At 48.0% G+C, this 15,000-nt stretch overlaps 1 protein-coding gene across 1 annotated transcript in view; it reads right to left on the reverse strand.

Annotated features, from left to right (window-relative positions):
* Window positions 1-15,000, reverse strand: part of pard3ba (par-3 family cell polarity regulator beta a) — an 88,792-nt gene that overhangs the window by 26,318 nt on the left and 47,474 nt on the right. Inside the window, 5 exon segments of the mRNA XM_083680590.1 lie at window positions 350-554; window positions 1,788-2,015; window positions 8,124-8,174; window positions 11,681-11,805; window positions 12,470-12,623. Coding sequence (XP_083536716.1) covers window positions 350-554; window positions 1,788-2,015; window positions 8,124-8,174; window positions 11,681-11,805; window positions 12,470-12,623 — 763 coding nt within the window.

Below are 15,000 nucleotides of genomic sequence, written 5' to 3' on the forward strand. Positions count from 1 at the left end.
GTAAGGTGTTTGGTTGGAATAAGCAGCACTGGAATGACCAAGGAGGGTTCGAACAGGCAACACTGTGGCCTGGGGGGTGGTCCAGTGGTCCAGCACCGCGGCCTACAGTGCACACACATGCCCATGTCGGCAATGGGTCGGAAATCCAGCCCATGCCCTGCTGACATCCAGTATCCTCTCCTCCTTAGCTCCTGTCTTTCTCTACTGTCTCTCTACTGTCCAACAAAACATTATCTTTAGAAGAAAAGAATAGGCAACACTGTTGAAGGCGAAACTGGAACAAACATTTAAAAGGGATGTCTCTTCAAAAAGAGACGTACGGTAATGCAAGAGAAGACGGTTGGCCTACCTCAAGAGACCGAAACCTCTCTTCTTGGTCTTCTTGTCCGGGTCCTCGGGGTCCTCCGTTTTCTTCTTGGCTTTGCTTTTCTTCTCTTTCTTCTTCCCTTTGGTCTTCTTCTTCTTCTCCTTCTTCCCTTCCTCCGGTTCGCCCGGGCCCTGGCGGGAGGAGCCACTGACGGGCGTGTCTCGGCCGGAGCTCTCCGATAGGTCATCTGACAGGGAGGGGGTCAGAGGTCAAGGTCACCGCATTTGTGCGCAGAAACACACACAGACACAGACATACACACACACACAGACACAGACACACACACAGACACACACACAGACACACACACAGACACACACACACACACACACACACACACACACACACACACACGTCGATATCAAGTGCTTTACTGTCTCATATCCATATCCCCACTGAAGTGCCTCAATACTCAGGCAGTCAGGTTCATGGACAGGTCTAATCCATTTTTTTGTGGAAGTGGGAGGGGACACACACTCTATTTTAGTATCTCCTGTTACTAAGGCAACCCATCCCTAAATGGAGAGCCCGAGAGACAGCCAGAGGCAAATCTACACTTCAGCTGGGATGGGCTTATACAGATATACCTCTTGCCTAAAGCAGTTCCTCACCTTCAAAAGGCTGCCTCTGACCGCGACCATGACTAACATCACTCCCATATCATTTCAGACAGTCTTTGGGCTCGCAGGAGAGATGTTACATTAAAAAGATGTGCTGTCGTAAGACAGAAAAAAAAAGAAAAAAGTCCCCTCTCAAAAAAACGCTGACTAGATATGAATCGAGCTTCCCGTACTGTATGATGTCCTTCTGCACCTTTCAGCTTTTTCAGCTTTTGCTCAATGTCAGCCGTGTCAGCATGTTAGGGAAAGGGCTGATCTCCTTCCCAGACACTTCTGCTGACCGATGTGCTCGGAAGGTCCGGTGGACCAACGCGTCAAACTTGGCCTTCGTTTACCCAATACAAAGATAGGGGGGAAAACTCCTGACCCATGGCCATTGGCTTTACCTCCCATCAATCATCTGCCACAGCACCCGCCCCCCCCCACCTCAGTGCTTGCACACCAAAGATCACAAAACATCAAATAATTACAAAAACTATACTCAGTAAGTTCACTCCAACGAAGGTTTGAGTGGTTGTTAATGTAAGCGTATGAGCCTGGGGACGAGATTACGTACTGTGTGACTTATTATGGGGATATGCATAGTGAGACCCAAAGTAGCGCCACAAAATAATCTCAACAAAGATAATGTGATGTAAATGAACACTTGGTTGCTTGATTCTATCACGTTAACATGCAGCGCAGCGAGAGAAACAGACACGTCTTCAAACATCGATCATAAAAAACAGTCGGTACGGCTGATGAAAAACGATAAAACCGGGGCGCAGCGTTAACGGTCAACGTGAGCGTTCGGCTCTTACCGTCCTCTGACGGCCCGTCGTAGGACCTGTCGATGGCGTTGCGGAAGCTCTGGTTGCAGCCGCGTCCCCGGACCATGTTCGGCCGCGGGCGGTGGAAGGGCACCTGGCTCTGGTTCTGGTTCTGCCTCATCTCTGACATGGCCGTCTGCAGGCTCTCCAGGGAGCTGGACTTCTGGAGGCCCAGGGTGGGACCCAGGGTAGGGCCGGGGTCTGCTCTAGACGACAGCTCTGAGACAAGGGGGAGAGACAGGAGGGGACGACACCCCGTCAGCACGGAGAGAGGAGATGGGGAGATGGAAGACAGGTGAGAGGAGGAGGAGGAGGAGGAGGAGGAGGAGAGAACCGGGGGGAGGAAATGATGATGGGAGAAGGTGAAAATTGTGCTGGGTGATAGGGGTGGAATTCTTAGGGGCAAAAGATGAACAGAATAACAAAATGTAGGTCATGTAGTAAAGGGAGAATGGTAAAAGGCAAGAGAAGGGGGTGAAACGGTGCGTTCATGTCTCGTCCAAAGACGAGGAAAGGAGGCCGAAAAGCACTCAGGCCAACACGTCAAGAAGAAGAAGAAGAAGAAGAGTGTGAATGAGGAAACAAAAGGACGACAGAGGAGAGAGAGATGAAGAGAACAGGAAAGAGGAGAAGGAGATGAACACCGCGACTGATACTGAGGAAGGAGGGCGAGAAAGAGAGGAGGAGGAGGAGGAGGAGGAGGAGGAGGAGGAGGAGGAGGTACGGGAGGAAGATGAGTGGGAGCAGGAGGGGGACGAGGGTCAGCGGAAACAGCAGAACGCAAAAGGGCTGTGAAGGAGGGAGTAGGATCGAGAAAAGAACGAGAGAAAAGAGCAATCAGAAGGTCATGCAGGAGAGGCCTATTGCAGTATGACAGTACATTCCACCCAGCATGTTCCAATGGTTAGTTATGTTAATGAGGCCTCATTAAGCATGCATTAGTAGGTCACAGAGACAGAGGAGGCAAAAAAAAAAAAAAAAAATCAGGAGAGAAAACTATAAACTATAAACAGATAACAAGACTAGAGATCCATTCCCAGGGTACAGAATGTTCCTTCACAGCAGGGGAGGGAGGCAGGAATCCGAGGGGGGGCTCATTGTAATGCATGGAACGGAACGAGGAACGCTATCAAATCTTGTGTCTTACACCATTCCACGCATGACAATGAGCCCGTCCTCCGATTTCTACCTCCGCCGGCCTCCCCTGCTTCACAGTGTACCTTCTCTGTACAATGCCTACAGTAAGATGGCATGCTGTCTGTGTGTAAGTTACATTTTTGAGTGACATCAAAACTTACTTGAGATGACAAATACAGTCGTCCCCCCCCCCCACACACACACACACACACACACACACTTTTCTCGTCAACTCTTACTCTTCAAAGGGGAGAATCCCCTCTAACTAAAATGATGCTTGGAGAGTGGGGATAAAGAGTCAAGGGGAAAGAGAGCTGGGCTTCAGTGGCTTTTAAGTCCTAATTTGACTTTCTGAGAGGAAGTGGGATTTACGGGGAATAAGGGGTTAAAAATAGAGAGGAGAGCTTTCAGGAATAAAACGCTCAATTTGAGAGGCAAGATTTGTGTCACAAATGTAATTATGGCTGTCCGACTGCAGCCTGATAGAATTAAGCTGCTGGCTCGTACTGCACCCAATGCTGGGCTCTGAGGATATGCGTGCGTGTGTGTGTGTGTGTGTGTGTGTGTGTGTGTGTGTGTGTGTGTGTGTGTATGTGTGTGAGAGAGAGGTGTGTATAGGTGTGTTTGTGTGTGAGATGTGTGTTTGTGTATGTGAGGTGTATGTGTGTGTGTGCACGCGCGTGTGTGTGTGTGTTTGTCGCACTGTGTACGCGGAGTGAATGTTGTGCTGGCGCGTTCGGTGGACGTAGGTGTCAAACGGGTGAGGGTAGGGGTAAATGAGTAATGAGAAGCCCTACGGGGAGGGCTATTATCTCCAACCCGAATCACTCAAGGGTGAAATCAGCATTTATCTCAGATCACTGCATGCCGTGGACCAGATGCTCACGTGGATTCATCCACTCGTCATTTCTGGTCGACCCCACCGCCGTTGACAGAACGTATCTGGAGCCACAGCAGCCAAGTGCAGGTCAAGACAGGGCGGCGCTGGTCAATATGAGTACATCTCATACGGACCTCCTGAACACATACCTAACCACCTAGAACGTATCTGCGCGCACACACACACACACACACACACACACACACACACACACACACACACACACACACACACACACCCCATAGCCTTCAAATGCCAAGAGGTAACACACACACACACACACACACACACACACACACCACACACACCACACACACACCACATACTAAAGGTCACAGACTGAATCACACCCTGCAACAACACAGATTGTTCATCAGAATGCATCTCAAATGAACACTGCTCAGCAGAGGTATGATAATACACACAGTTCACCAGCACTGTGCTAAACAACAAACAAACACACACACACACACACACAACTAACTGTAGGGCCACACTGAGCACCTCTGCTGTGCAGTTCCACAACGTTGCCAGGGTGACGGAAATGGCACTTTTTAACTGGTCTCTCCCCGCAGCAGATGATTTAAAAAGGTCAATTGTCACGGCGACGCCTCTGTCCCCACATCCCCTCTGCCTGCCCCCCCCCACCCCTCCTCCTCCCTTCCGCCCCCTCCTCTAAGGAAGGATACACACTCTTCTCTGTGTATTCACCCATCTCAGGGCCATCTCAGGGCCATCTCAGGGCCAATCTCAGGGCCATCTCAGGGCCATCTCAGGGCCATCTCAGGGCCAATCTCAGGGCCAGCCTGTAAACCCAGGGTCAATGTTCCAGTATGGGAGATATACATACACAAACAGCCCGCAGCCTGCATCCCTCCTATCCCCACAACATATAACAAGTCATATAACAGTTTAGTACGGACAGAGCAGAGGAGGCTGGTGGAGGTAGAAATTGGAGGACGGGCTCATTGTGAATGCACGGTAGGGAATACAATGAGCCTGTCCTCCGATTTTCTACCTCCACCAGCCTCCACCGTCTGGGACAGAGGGACTCGGAACGGAAAGAGACTGGGCATAATACCCAGCAGTGAAGTGCGTTTTTTTCCCCCCCACGGATTCGTACATTTTGGGTGTATAAATGTTCAGGAAAACGATTAAATAATGGGGGGTTTTATTGTTTATTGTTAGGGCGTTTCTGCTTTATTGGGATAGAGACAGTAGAGATTAACAGGAAGGATGGGAGAGAGAGAGGAGGGATGACATGCAAGACAGGTGTGACTGTCCGCTCCGGAAGACGAACACGGAGGAACGCGTGTCCTATTTGAGACGCAGAGGCAAAAAACACTATCGTCATCGTGAGGAAAAAAAGCTTCATGTTGAAGATATATATATACGGAACTCTTCGGATGTGACTTCATTTTCAACGAAGCTGAATCTTAAACCTTCTGCCCAAACAAGGCGCTGTCCGAATTAAAGCTCGGCCCAACCGGAGCTCGTCTCCTCTCCCCTGAGTGCACCGGGGTAAACCAGTCCATCAGACACAGTAATTGTGTTTTGATGTATAGATGGAGCATATGGCTGGTGTGTTTACAGTACCCCGGTAGACGTATGGCTTTAATAATGGCTGGAGACTTGAAAGGCCATTTCATAATTACAGCTCACCTTTAGTGGATTAGTGGGATGTGAGGAGGAGAGAGGATGAGGGGGGGGGGGGGGGGGGACGATGACGGGGGGGGGGGGGGCGGCGGCTGCAGAATGTGCCATTACGTCTATTAAATGCAAGGCATGCGGTACAACAAATAGGCACATGCACACGTGCACAGACACACCACACACACACACCCAAACCCACCCACCCTTTCAACTTGTATCTGGAATCAACAAGAGAGAGAGAGAGAGAGAGAGAGGGGTCTGTGTTGGCTGGAGGACTGCCTATTTTCAAGGTCTGATTGTTGCAGTGAACAAACAGGATAGATAAATGGGCACTGCCTGTGATCATACTAGTCAGCCAGCCAGCTAGCATTAGCCCCGTCCAGCCATCAAACACGGCAACAAACACCAAAGCCAGCCAGCCAGCCAAACACACACACACACACACACACACACACACACACACACAGTAAATGATAGAAGCAGAGGGTAAACAGTATGTGTACGCACAAGGATGCTACTGTTGCATGATGTTGAGAGGCAGTGTGGCTGTGTGTGTGTGTGTGTGTGTGTGTGTGCGTGCGTTGGAAGTGTTCCCAGTGTTTGTGTGTGTGAGAGAACTGCCCGGGGGAGATGCTAAGCGCTGTAAGAAAGCCAACAAGGCGGATGGAGAGATAGAGGCAGACCACAGAGGCGAGATGGAGAGATAGAGGCAGACCACAGAGGTGAGATGGAGAGAGCACCCCCACCCCCCACCCGTCCAAGATCTATCTATCCACTCCTAAACACGCATGTTCTCCTCTGCCTGTCAATACACACTCATTCACACTGTAGGACCTGCACATGACCGGGCCTGTCTCTCGCTTTCTCTCCATCTACACACACACACACACACACACACACACACACACACAGGCGCACAAACACACAACACAAAAGCGCACACACACTCACACCTTTAAGGCTGTGTAGACCGTTGCTACAGAACATGCACGCCCACGTGCAAACATACACGCACGCGCAAACGCACGCACACACACACACACACACACACACGCACACACACGAGAGAGAGGGGCATCAGTAGAGGCTGGTGTGGTGGGGAAGCACAAAAGATGGAGCATGTTACTGATAATCACATTATGCCAAAAAAAAGCACAGAGGCGAGTGGAGGAAGAAATAGGAGGAGGAGGAGGAGCAGGTGAGGGAGAGAGAGCAGAGGGAAAGACGCAGGTAGGATGAAAGCAAAAAGAGAAATAGGAAAAAGGGGAAGAGAGGGGAGAGGGAGAATAAGGAGGACAGAGTAAAGGGGGAGGCAGCTGGAAAGGAGGCAGAAAACGGGATGAAGCAGAATCGAGGAGAATGTGTAGGAGAGACGGGAAGGAGGAGAAAAGGGAGGGAAAGCTGAGAGAAAATAGACAAGTAGAGAAGTAAAAAGAGAAGGGGAAAGACCATGAGAGCCATCCAGTAAGAAAGGAAGAGAAGAGAGGGCGGGGGGGGGGATTCAATGGAGAGAGAGAGAGAGAGAGAGAGCAAGAAAGAATGAAATAAAGAAAAAAGAAAAAGAGAGAAAGAAAGAAACAGAGAGAGAGAGAGATAGAGAGAAAGAAAGTAAGAAAGAGAGCGAGAGATACAGTAAGAAAGAAAGAGAGCGAGAGAGAGAGAGAGAGAGAGCGAGAGAGAGCGAGAGAGAGAGAGCGAGCAAAAAAAGAAAGTAAAAAAGAAAAAGAGAGAAAGCGAGAGAGAGAGAAAGAGCCTCCAGCAGCAGTGTTCTCCAGTGCGGGCCAGAGTAGAGGTTTTAGTCAGATTAAAGAGCAGAGCGGCAGGCCTCTTAAAGACCATCCTGCTAATGAAATATGTCAAAGCCCATAAAGAAGCACCGGGCCATTTAGAGAGGCACGGGCCAAGTCAAACACACTGCGTCAGCAAAGCCCTCTGCGGCCTGTCAATACACATTAGCTTATACATCAGCAAAAGCCCCCAGTGAAATGGATCCATTTATTTATCATAGCCCATAAGGGTTATGGCTACTGATCTGAAATGGGGGGGGGGGCGGATCAGATGAGCGGAAATGGGGTTCAGCTAAAGTGTGAGTGCTGAGTGCAGCACTTTATTGGGAGTTATTTTTACTCCAATCTGCAGGATACGGAAAGCGCTTTCCACTGGATTCGGCAAGCGGTTTACGTCTTAGCTCAGGTAGATTTAAGATGTGTGTGTGTGTGTGTGTGTGTGTGTGTCTCTCTCTCTCTGTGTGTGTGTGACAAATCACTCACTCCTCACACCCTGTTCCTTGCTTAAGTGAAAGGAGACAAATGAAGAGTGAACGGTACTAATGTAATCAGAGTAGTCAGCTGAGTCAGGAAGACTCATAAAACAGCCCTACCCACCGACGCAAAGCCATTTTCCTGCTGGAGTGTGTTATTCCCCTCTGATCTGGAGTCAGAGGTTAAAGGTGATGTATATACGCTAACATCTTGGGGCCCTGAGGAGCTCGACAGGTCTGAGGTCAGCGCCAAACTGCACCAACCTGAACTTTAGAAGAGTTGCTTTATCTGTTTATATGAGTATTATACAGTTACATGGGTGTTTGTGTTGGAGTGCTGTTGTGTTGTGTTGCGTGAGTGTGTGTGTTAGTAAGGTTAGAGGTGTGTGTTTCTCACCTGGCCTCTGTGACTGCTCTGCCAGTGATCCCATGTTGCTCTCATCAGCCACTGAAACACAACAAACACACACACACACACATTACAGCCAACATGATCTGTGTGTTTCCTGTTGTCTCTGCTCAATGTAGAGTGATAGAAAGGGGAGAGAGGGAGGAGGGAGAACAGAATGAGAAAGAAGGGGACCAAGGGAAAGAAAGAGAGAGAGATGGAGAGAGAGAGGGGGGGTGTGGGGGGGTACAAGAGAAGCCTCCCCCCTCCCTCCCGGTCTCCCTCCCTCCCTCCCTCTCTCTCTTTCTAATCCACACCAACAGAATTGAGCCGAGGAGCAGCAGCTGCCACAGGCACTGCACCATGGGACACGATAATAGGTTTTCATTACGCTGCAATTTCTCTTAAATAATCCTTTTCATTTTTTATGAGCTCCATTTTCCCGGCAGAGGAATGAGAGAGCGAGAGAAGAAGGAAAAAAAAAAAAGAGAAAAAAAAAAAAGAAGAAGAGGGAGAAAATACAGGGATGGCGAAGAGACAATGAAAAGCGAGCGGCTGTTCTCGGAGTTAGCCTCGCGCCTCGCGCCGCGGCTCCTCTCCCCAGTACAGTAGCCATTAAAAGGATGCGAGGGGAATACTATTATGAGCCGGTGCTGGATATATATCCCAGTCACTGGGTTAACATGTGTATGAATCTGGCATATTTACACTCCAGTACGGAAACACACCTGCTGGAGGAGACGTCAACAGCGAAGTCTTATTAAAACAAATGAGGAATCTGACACTCTGACCCAGACGTGGTTGTGCGTGGCCTGCTGATTGTTAGGAGACCTGGCTGTGCATGGTCAAGAGAGCTCATTATCCAGGAAACGGCAGAGCAGCACACACGCATAGACACACAGACACACAGACACACACACAGACACACACACACACACACACACACCTCATCTTCTTGACTACTGAATCCCCTCTGTCTCAGGCTATCAATTCTTTTCTGTCCTAGCCACAAGTGACTAGTTGACTAGATGAGGTTATCATCATTTCACTAGAAATAAAGACATCTAAAAAGCAGACAGGAGTCACTTCAGAAATAGAGCTCCACTCCCAAACTCACAGGCCTATCTTTGCTCTGGGGGAGGCTGGTGGAGGTAGAAAACGGAGGACGGGGCTCATTGTAATGCATGGAATGGAATGAGGAACGGTATCAAACACGGGTTGCCATTCCTCATTCCATTCCATGCATTACAGTGAGCCCTGTCCTCCGTTTTCTACCTCCACCAGCCTCCCCCTGCTTTGTTCTATGGCCATAGGGCCCACAGAGGCCCTCAGTCTGGACTAACTGCCATGTGGGAAGAAAGGATGACAGAAGGAAGACCCTCTGGTAATCCCTGCTGAAGGGAAACTCCCCGTCTATTAAGATCCCGTTGACCACTGACTCTCCCACACACACACACACACACACACACACACACACACACACACACACACACACACACACACACACACACACACACACTGCTATATTGACTTTTCATTAGCTTTTAATATCTTTTCATTGTCTCTTATCTACTGCTGCTACCTATGGGACCATTTGGTCATGATATTATATACTGCGCATCACTGCTTGCACTGCCCACTACCCTGATATTGTTACTGTTCATGTCATCTATTGTCATTTAACATGGTACTTGCATTTATATTGTTCAACCTAGCATCGTTAGGGTGTATTTTATTTGAGCCTTTAAGACATTTCTTGTGGACATCTTGACAGGGAGTCCATCTAGTAACCATCCAGGACAACACGGACTAATGTGGGCATCGGACCGTACACACGCAACACAACACAGGGTCACTCTCTCGGCGGACATGTTTCAGTTACAGTCTCTCTGCAGCCCACCGGCCTGTCTCGGCTAAGTACCTCATCTCAGCCTCTCCCACTTCAGAGAGGGCCATGATAGGGGAGAGAGGGAGCGAGAGAGAGAGAGAAAGAGAGCAAGCGAGCGAGTTACAGAGGGAGGAGAAAAAAGAGAGAAACACAGGGAGCGAGGAGAGAGAAAATAGGGTTTGAGGGAGTGAGTCCAGGGCCCCTCTGTAATGAAAGCCAATCAGTGTGCAGTAGCTTTAGACGAAAGCCAATCCAGAGAGCCCTAATGAACTGGGATTGGAAATCAGCGCTGTGCCGGGAAATCTCAGCAGAATGAGATATCCCCATATCCCCTGTTCTCTCTGGCGACGGAGGAGAGGAGAGGAGAGGAGGGTGAGAGAGAGGAGGGGGGGGGGGGGGCTAACAGGGTCACTCAGTCTGAGCTAATATTAGGAGGAAATAAGCTGCTATGCTGCTGGGCTCTCAGGGAGGAAGCTGGGTATGATTGGAGGATTCATGTTTCACATGGAGAATGAACACTGCCGTCTGTCTTCATGTCCACTTGACAGGAATTGTGGGAAACAAGGCCCTGGGCCCTGTCCAGAAACAAGCCCCTAGGACCTGTCTATAAATCAGCCCTAGACCATGTCCAGAATCAAGCCCCTAGGGGACCTGTCTACAAATCAGCCCTAGACCATGTCCAGAATCAAGCCCCTAGGCCCTGTCTAGAAACAAGCCCTAGACCCTGTCCAGAAGCAAACCCCTAGGGCCCTGCCCAGAAACAAGCCCCTAGGCCCTGCTACCTCTGTGGAAAAGGATTGGATAGGTGGAAGTATCAGAGGGCAAGGTGGATCCTACAGTACGACCATCTTGTGGATACATCTGTAATCATTTTAGACCTACAGGACAATAATCTAGGGAGCCGGTGCTAGGGGTTGGTTCTAGACAGGAATCATGGTCTAGAGAAGTTGAACCCTCCATGGTCACATTACATATTATTAGGAATAATTTTAAATGATGTATTTATTTGAATTATTTATATTGTATGTATGTATGTATTATTATTATTATTATTGTTATCATTCATTGTTAATGTATTTTTTTTATTATTGCTATTATTTGTTATTGTAATGTTCGTTATTGTTGTTGCTGTTCGTTAACTATTCATGTTGATGGTTTTGTGTGTCTGGGGAGAGAGGGTTTGGAAGGGAGGGAGGGGGGGGGTCGTATGTTGCTGTGTTGTGGTATGATATTGCGTGTTCTGTGAAATCCCCTTCAAAGAAGATTTTATCCAGTATACAGAAAATAATACGAAAAACATTGACCTGAATGGGAGTATAACAAGGGGGTGTTGTGATAGGAGCATGTGATATGTCATGTGTGTCAGATGTCTGGAGGGCTGATTAGATTGAGTTACTGTATAAAAGCATTCCAGTTTTAATGGGATTCATGGAGTTTCTATGAATAGGAACAATGATACGGTTCAGACCAAGCACTAGTACTAGAACATCCCCATTCATTCCTTCTTATGAAAGTAGCTGGAGCACAATAAACAAAGACAGCTTCAGCAATGTGGTTAGACTGTGTGTGTGTGTGTGTGTGTGTGTGTGAACTCACCCAGGCCCGTGTGTGCGTGTGTGTGTGTGTGTGTGTGTGTGTGTGTGTGTGTGTGTGTGTGTGTGTGTGTGTGTGAACTCACCCAGGTCCATGCTCTTGGAGGTCCTTGTTGGAGGGCTGTCTGTGTGTCTGGGCTGCTGTCTGTCTGGGAGGGGATCCTCAGCCATGTAGGGGGCCATCTCCCACTCACTGATATGAGAAGAAACACTGATCACCAGTCAATACTGCATTCCATATTTATTCTGTTTATTTACTTTGCTTGAATGTTACTGTTAATACATATATACTGCTTATACTGCACTGCCTATACAGCTCATATGCTGCTTATACTGTTCATACTGCATTCTATTTATCTGCTTATAATGTTACTGCTAATACATATACTGCTACACTGCACTACTTATATTATACTGCACTACTTATACTGCTCATATACTGCACTTTTCTGTATATATTGTTCACACTGCACTTTTCTGCTTTTTTGCGCTTCTGCTTAGACGCTAACTGCATTTCGTTGTCTCTGTACTTGTACTCTGCACAATGACAATAAAGTTGAATCTAATATCAGTACCCTGTAGCCTCTCCTCTTTCCTTGTGTTTCCTAACAGCTAAACAAATATAAACCATGTTCTGTCGTGATGACCCGTTTTCTTGCACATATTCAATCAAATGTCACGCTTGTCTGTACCAATCGATTTGATAATATGTCACCTGGACTGCAGTCGTGGTTTATGATATCACTGTGTCATGTTTGAGATGAACAAAGCTGAAGGGATTTCATATAATCAGGATATATTCAATAGCATGAAGCAGCCCTCAACAGCAGCACCAATGGTGTGTTGTACTGGTCTATTCCAGTGTGTGGTTTTACCTCTGTTGAGGGGGTGTGAACCGGAGACCTGCGTTGATCTCCTCCACCGAGGGAGGAGGGGGGAAATCCTCCTCCTCCTCCATCTCCTCCTCTTCCTCCTCATAGTGGGAGGGGCTACCGTTAGAGGCCGCAAGGGGCGCTGGATGGGGAGGGGCTAGGGGACAAAACACACACACACACACACACACACACACGCAAATCAGTGCTTTCCAACAAGCAGATTGAAGTGATTAAAGGTCAGTTTTATGGTTCCCCCCAATGATCAAGGTTAGGATTGGGGAAGGGTAAGCTGATCCTGGACCTGTGCCTATGGGCCACTTCTAATCGGAGAACCTCTGGATACTTCTACTGCAGGAGAGGGATCTCTCTCTCTGGCTGGAGCAAAGGCAGTCATCCTTTTTACATAATTAGGACAATTTCCCCTTGAATGGCGAATCAATATTTCCTGCAGCAGGAAGCTCAGCTACAGTATGTAGTCAACATTAGTCATAGAGTATGCAAAGGTATGCGCACGCATGTGCACACGAGCACACACACGAACACACACACAAAGCCAGCTATTGTATGCAAAACTCCTAATTAGACTGAATCTCTTTGTCAGATTCTCAATACAGTTTTCACAGGACAGAAGTCCAGGTGCTGTTATGAGTATTCGCGTTTGGAAAAAAGCCTTTGTTTATTACGATCTCATACAGAAGCTGCCACCGATAGCAGCAAAGTAAATACCTCTGATAGAGAACTGACAGAGCACCTCAGAAAAAACCACAGCCTTTGTATTGACTGACTGAGTCCCAGGAGGGAGGGAAAAAGCTAAAGAATGAATTTAAAACAGTTTGTAGTCCCTTTTGTTTTGAGGCTCGCACAATAGCCAGTATGCAAATATGGCCCACTTAGAGCCCATTCCATCAGCATAATGATTTCAAGGTCAGATCTTACCACATCCACATGAAAGCAGAGTGATTCAAGCCCCAAAAAAACACACTTAATGACTGCCCCCCCCCACCCCATCATAAATATGCACAGAGGGACTATGAAACGCAAAAGTGCACTTGAATAGTAAAACAGTACATTTTGTTTTCTATCTGTGGTCGATGTTAAGAGACACACGCTGTTGTTGATAACAGCTTCTGGTTAACCAACTGTTATACTGTCGACAAACAGCAAGGGTCTCAACAAGGGCGTCTTGTAAATGCAATCAAAAGCTTTGCGTACAAATGTGTGTAGTTGTGGACTAAACAGTGCATTCGGAAAGTATTCAGACCCCTTAACTTTTTCTACATTTTGTTATATGTTACAGCCTTATTCTAAAATGGATTCAAAAAAATTTTCCCTCATCAATCTACACACAATACCCCCATAATGACAAAATGAAAACAGTTTTTTAGAAATGTTTGCTAATTTATTTTAAAAAAAGTATTCAGACCCTTTGCTATGACACTCGAAATTGAGCTCAGGTGCATCCTGTTTCCATTGATCATCCTTGAGATGTTTCTGCGACTTGATTGGAGTCCACCTGCGATAAATTCAATTGATTGGACATGATTTGGAACGGCACACACCTGTCTATATAAGGTCCCACAATTGACAGTGCATGTCAGAGCAAAAACCAGGCCTTGAGGTCGAAGGAATTGTCTGTAGGCTTCCGAGACAGGATTGTGTCGAGGCACAGATCTGGGGAAGGGTACAAAAAAAGTTCTGCAGTATTGAAGGTCCCCAAGAATACAGTAGCCTCCATCGTTCTTAAATGGAAGACGTTTGAAACCACCAAGACTCTTCCTAGAGCTGGCCGCCCGGCCAAACTGAGCAATAGGGGGAGAAGGGCCATCGTCAGGGAGGTGACCAAGAACCCAATGGTCACTCTGACAGGGTTCCTCTGTGGAGATGGAAGAACCTTCCAGAAGGACAACCATCTTTGCAGCACTCCACCAATCAGGCCTTTATGATAGATAGAAGCCACTCCTCAGTAAAAAGCACGACAGCCCGCTTGGAGTTTGCCAAAAGGCACCTAAAGGACTCTCAGACCATGAGAAACAAGATTCTCTGGTCTGATGAAACCAAGATTGAACTCTTTGGCCTGAATGCCAAGCGTCACGTCTGGAGGAAACCAGGCACCACTCATCACCTGGCCAACACCATCCCTACGGTGAAGCATGGTGGTGGCAGCATCATGCTGTGGGGATGTTTTTCAGCGGCAGGGACTGAGAAACTAGTCAGGATCGAGGGAAAGATGAACGGAGCAAAGTACAGAGAGATCCTTGATGAAAATCTGCTCCAGAGATCTCAGGACCTCAGACTGGGGCGAAGGTTCACCTTCCAACAAGACAATGACCCTAAGCACACAGCCAAGACAATGCAGGAGTGGCTTCGGGACAAGTCTCTGAATGTCCTTGAGTGGCCCAGCCAGAGCCCAGACTTTAACCCGATCGAACATCTCTGGAGAGACCTGAAAATAGCTGTGCACCGACGCTCCCCATCCAACCTGACAGAGCTTGAGAAGATCTGCAGAGAAGAATGGGAGAAACTCCCCAAAC

This window comes from Argentina silus, assembly GCF_951799395.1.
Source record: "Argentina silus genome assembly, chromosome: 11".
NCBI lineage: Eukaryota > Metazoa > Chordata > Actinopteri > Argentiniformes > Argentinidae > Argentina > Argentina silus.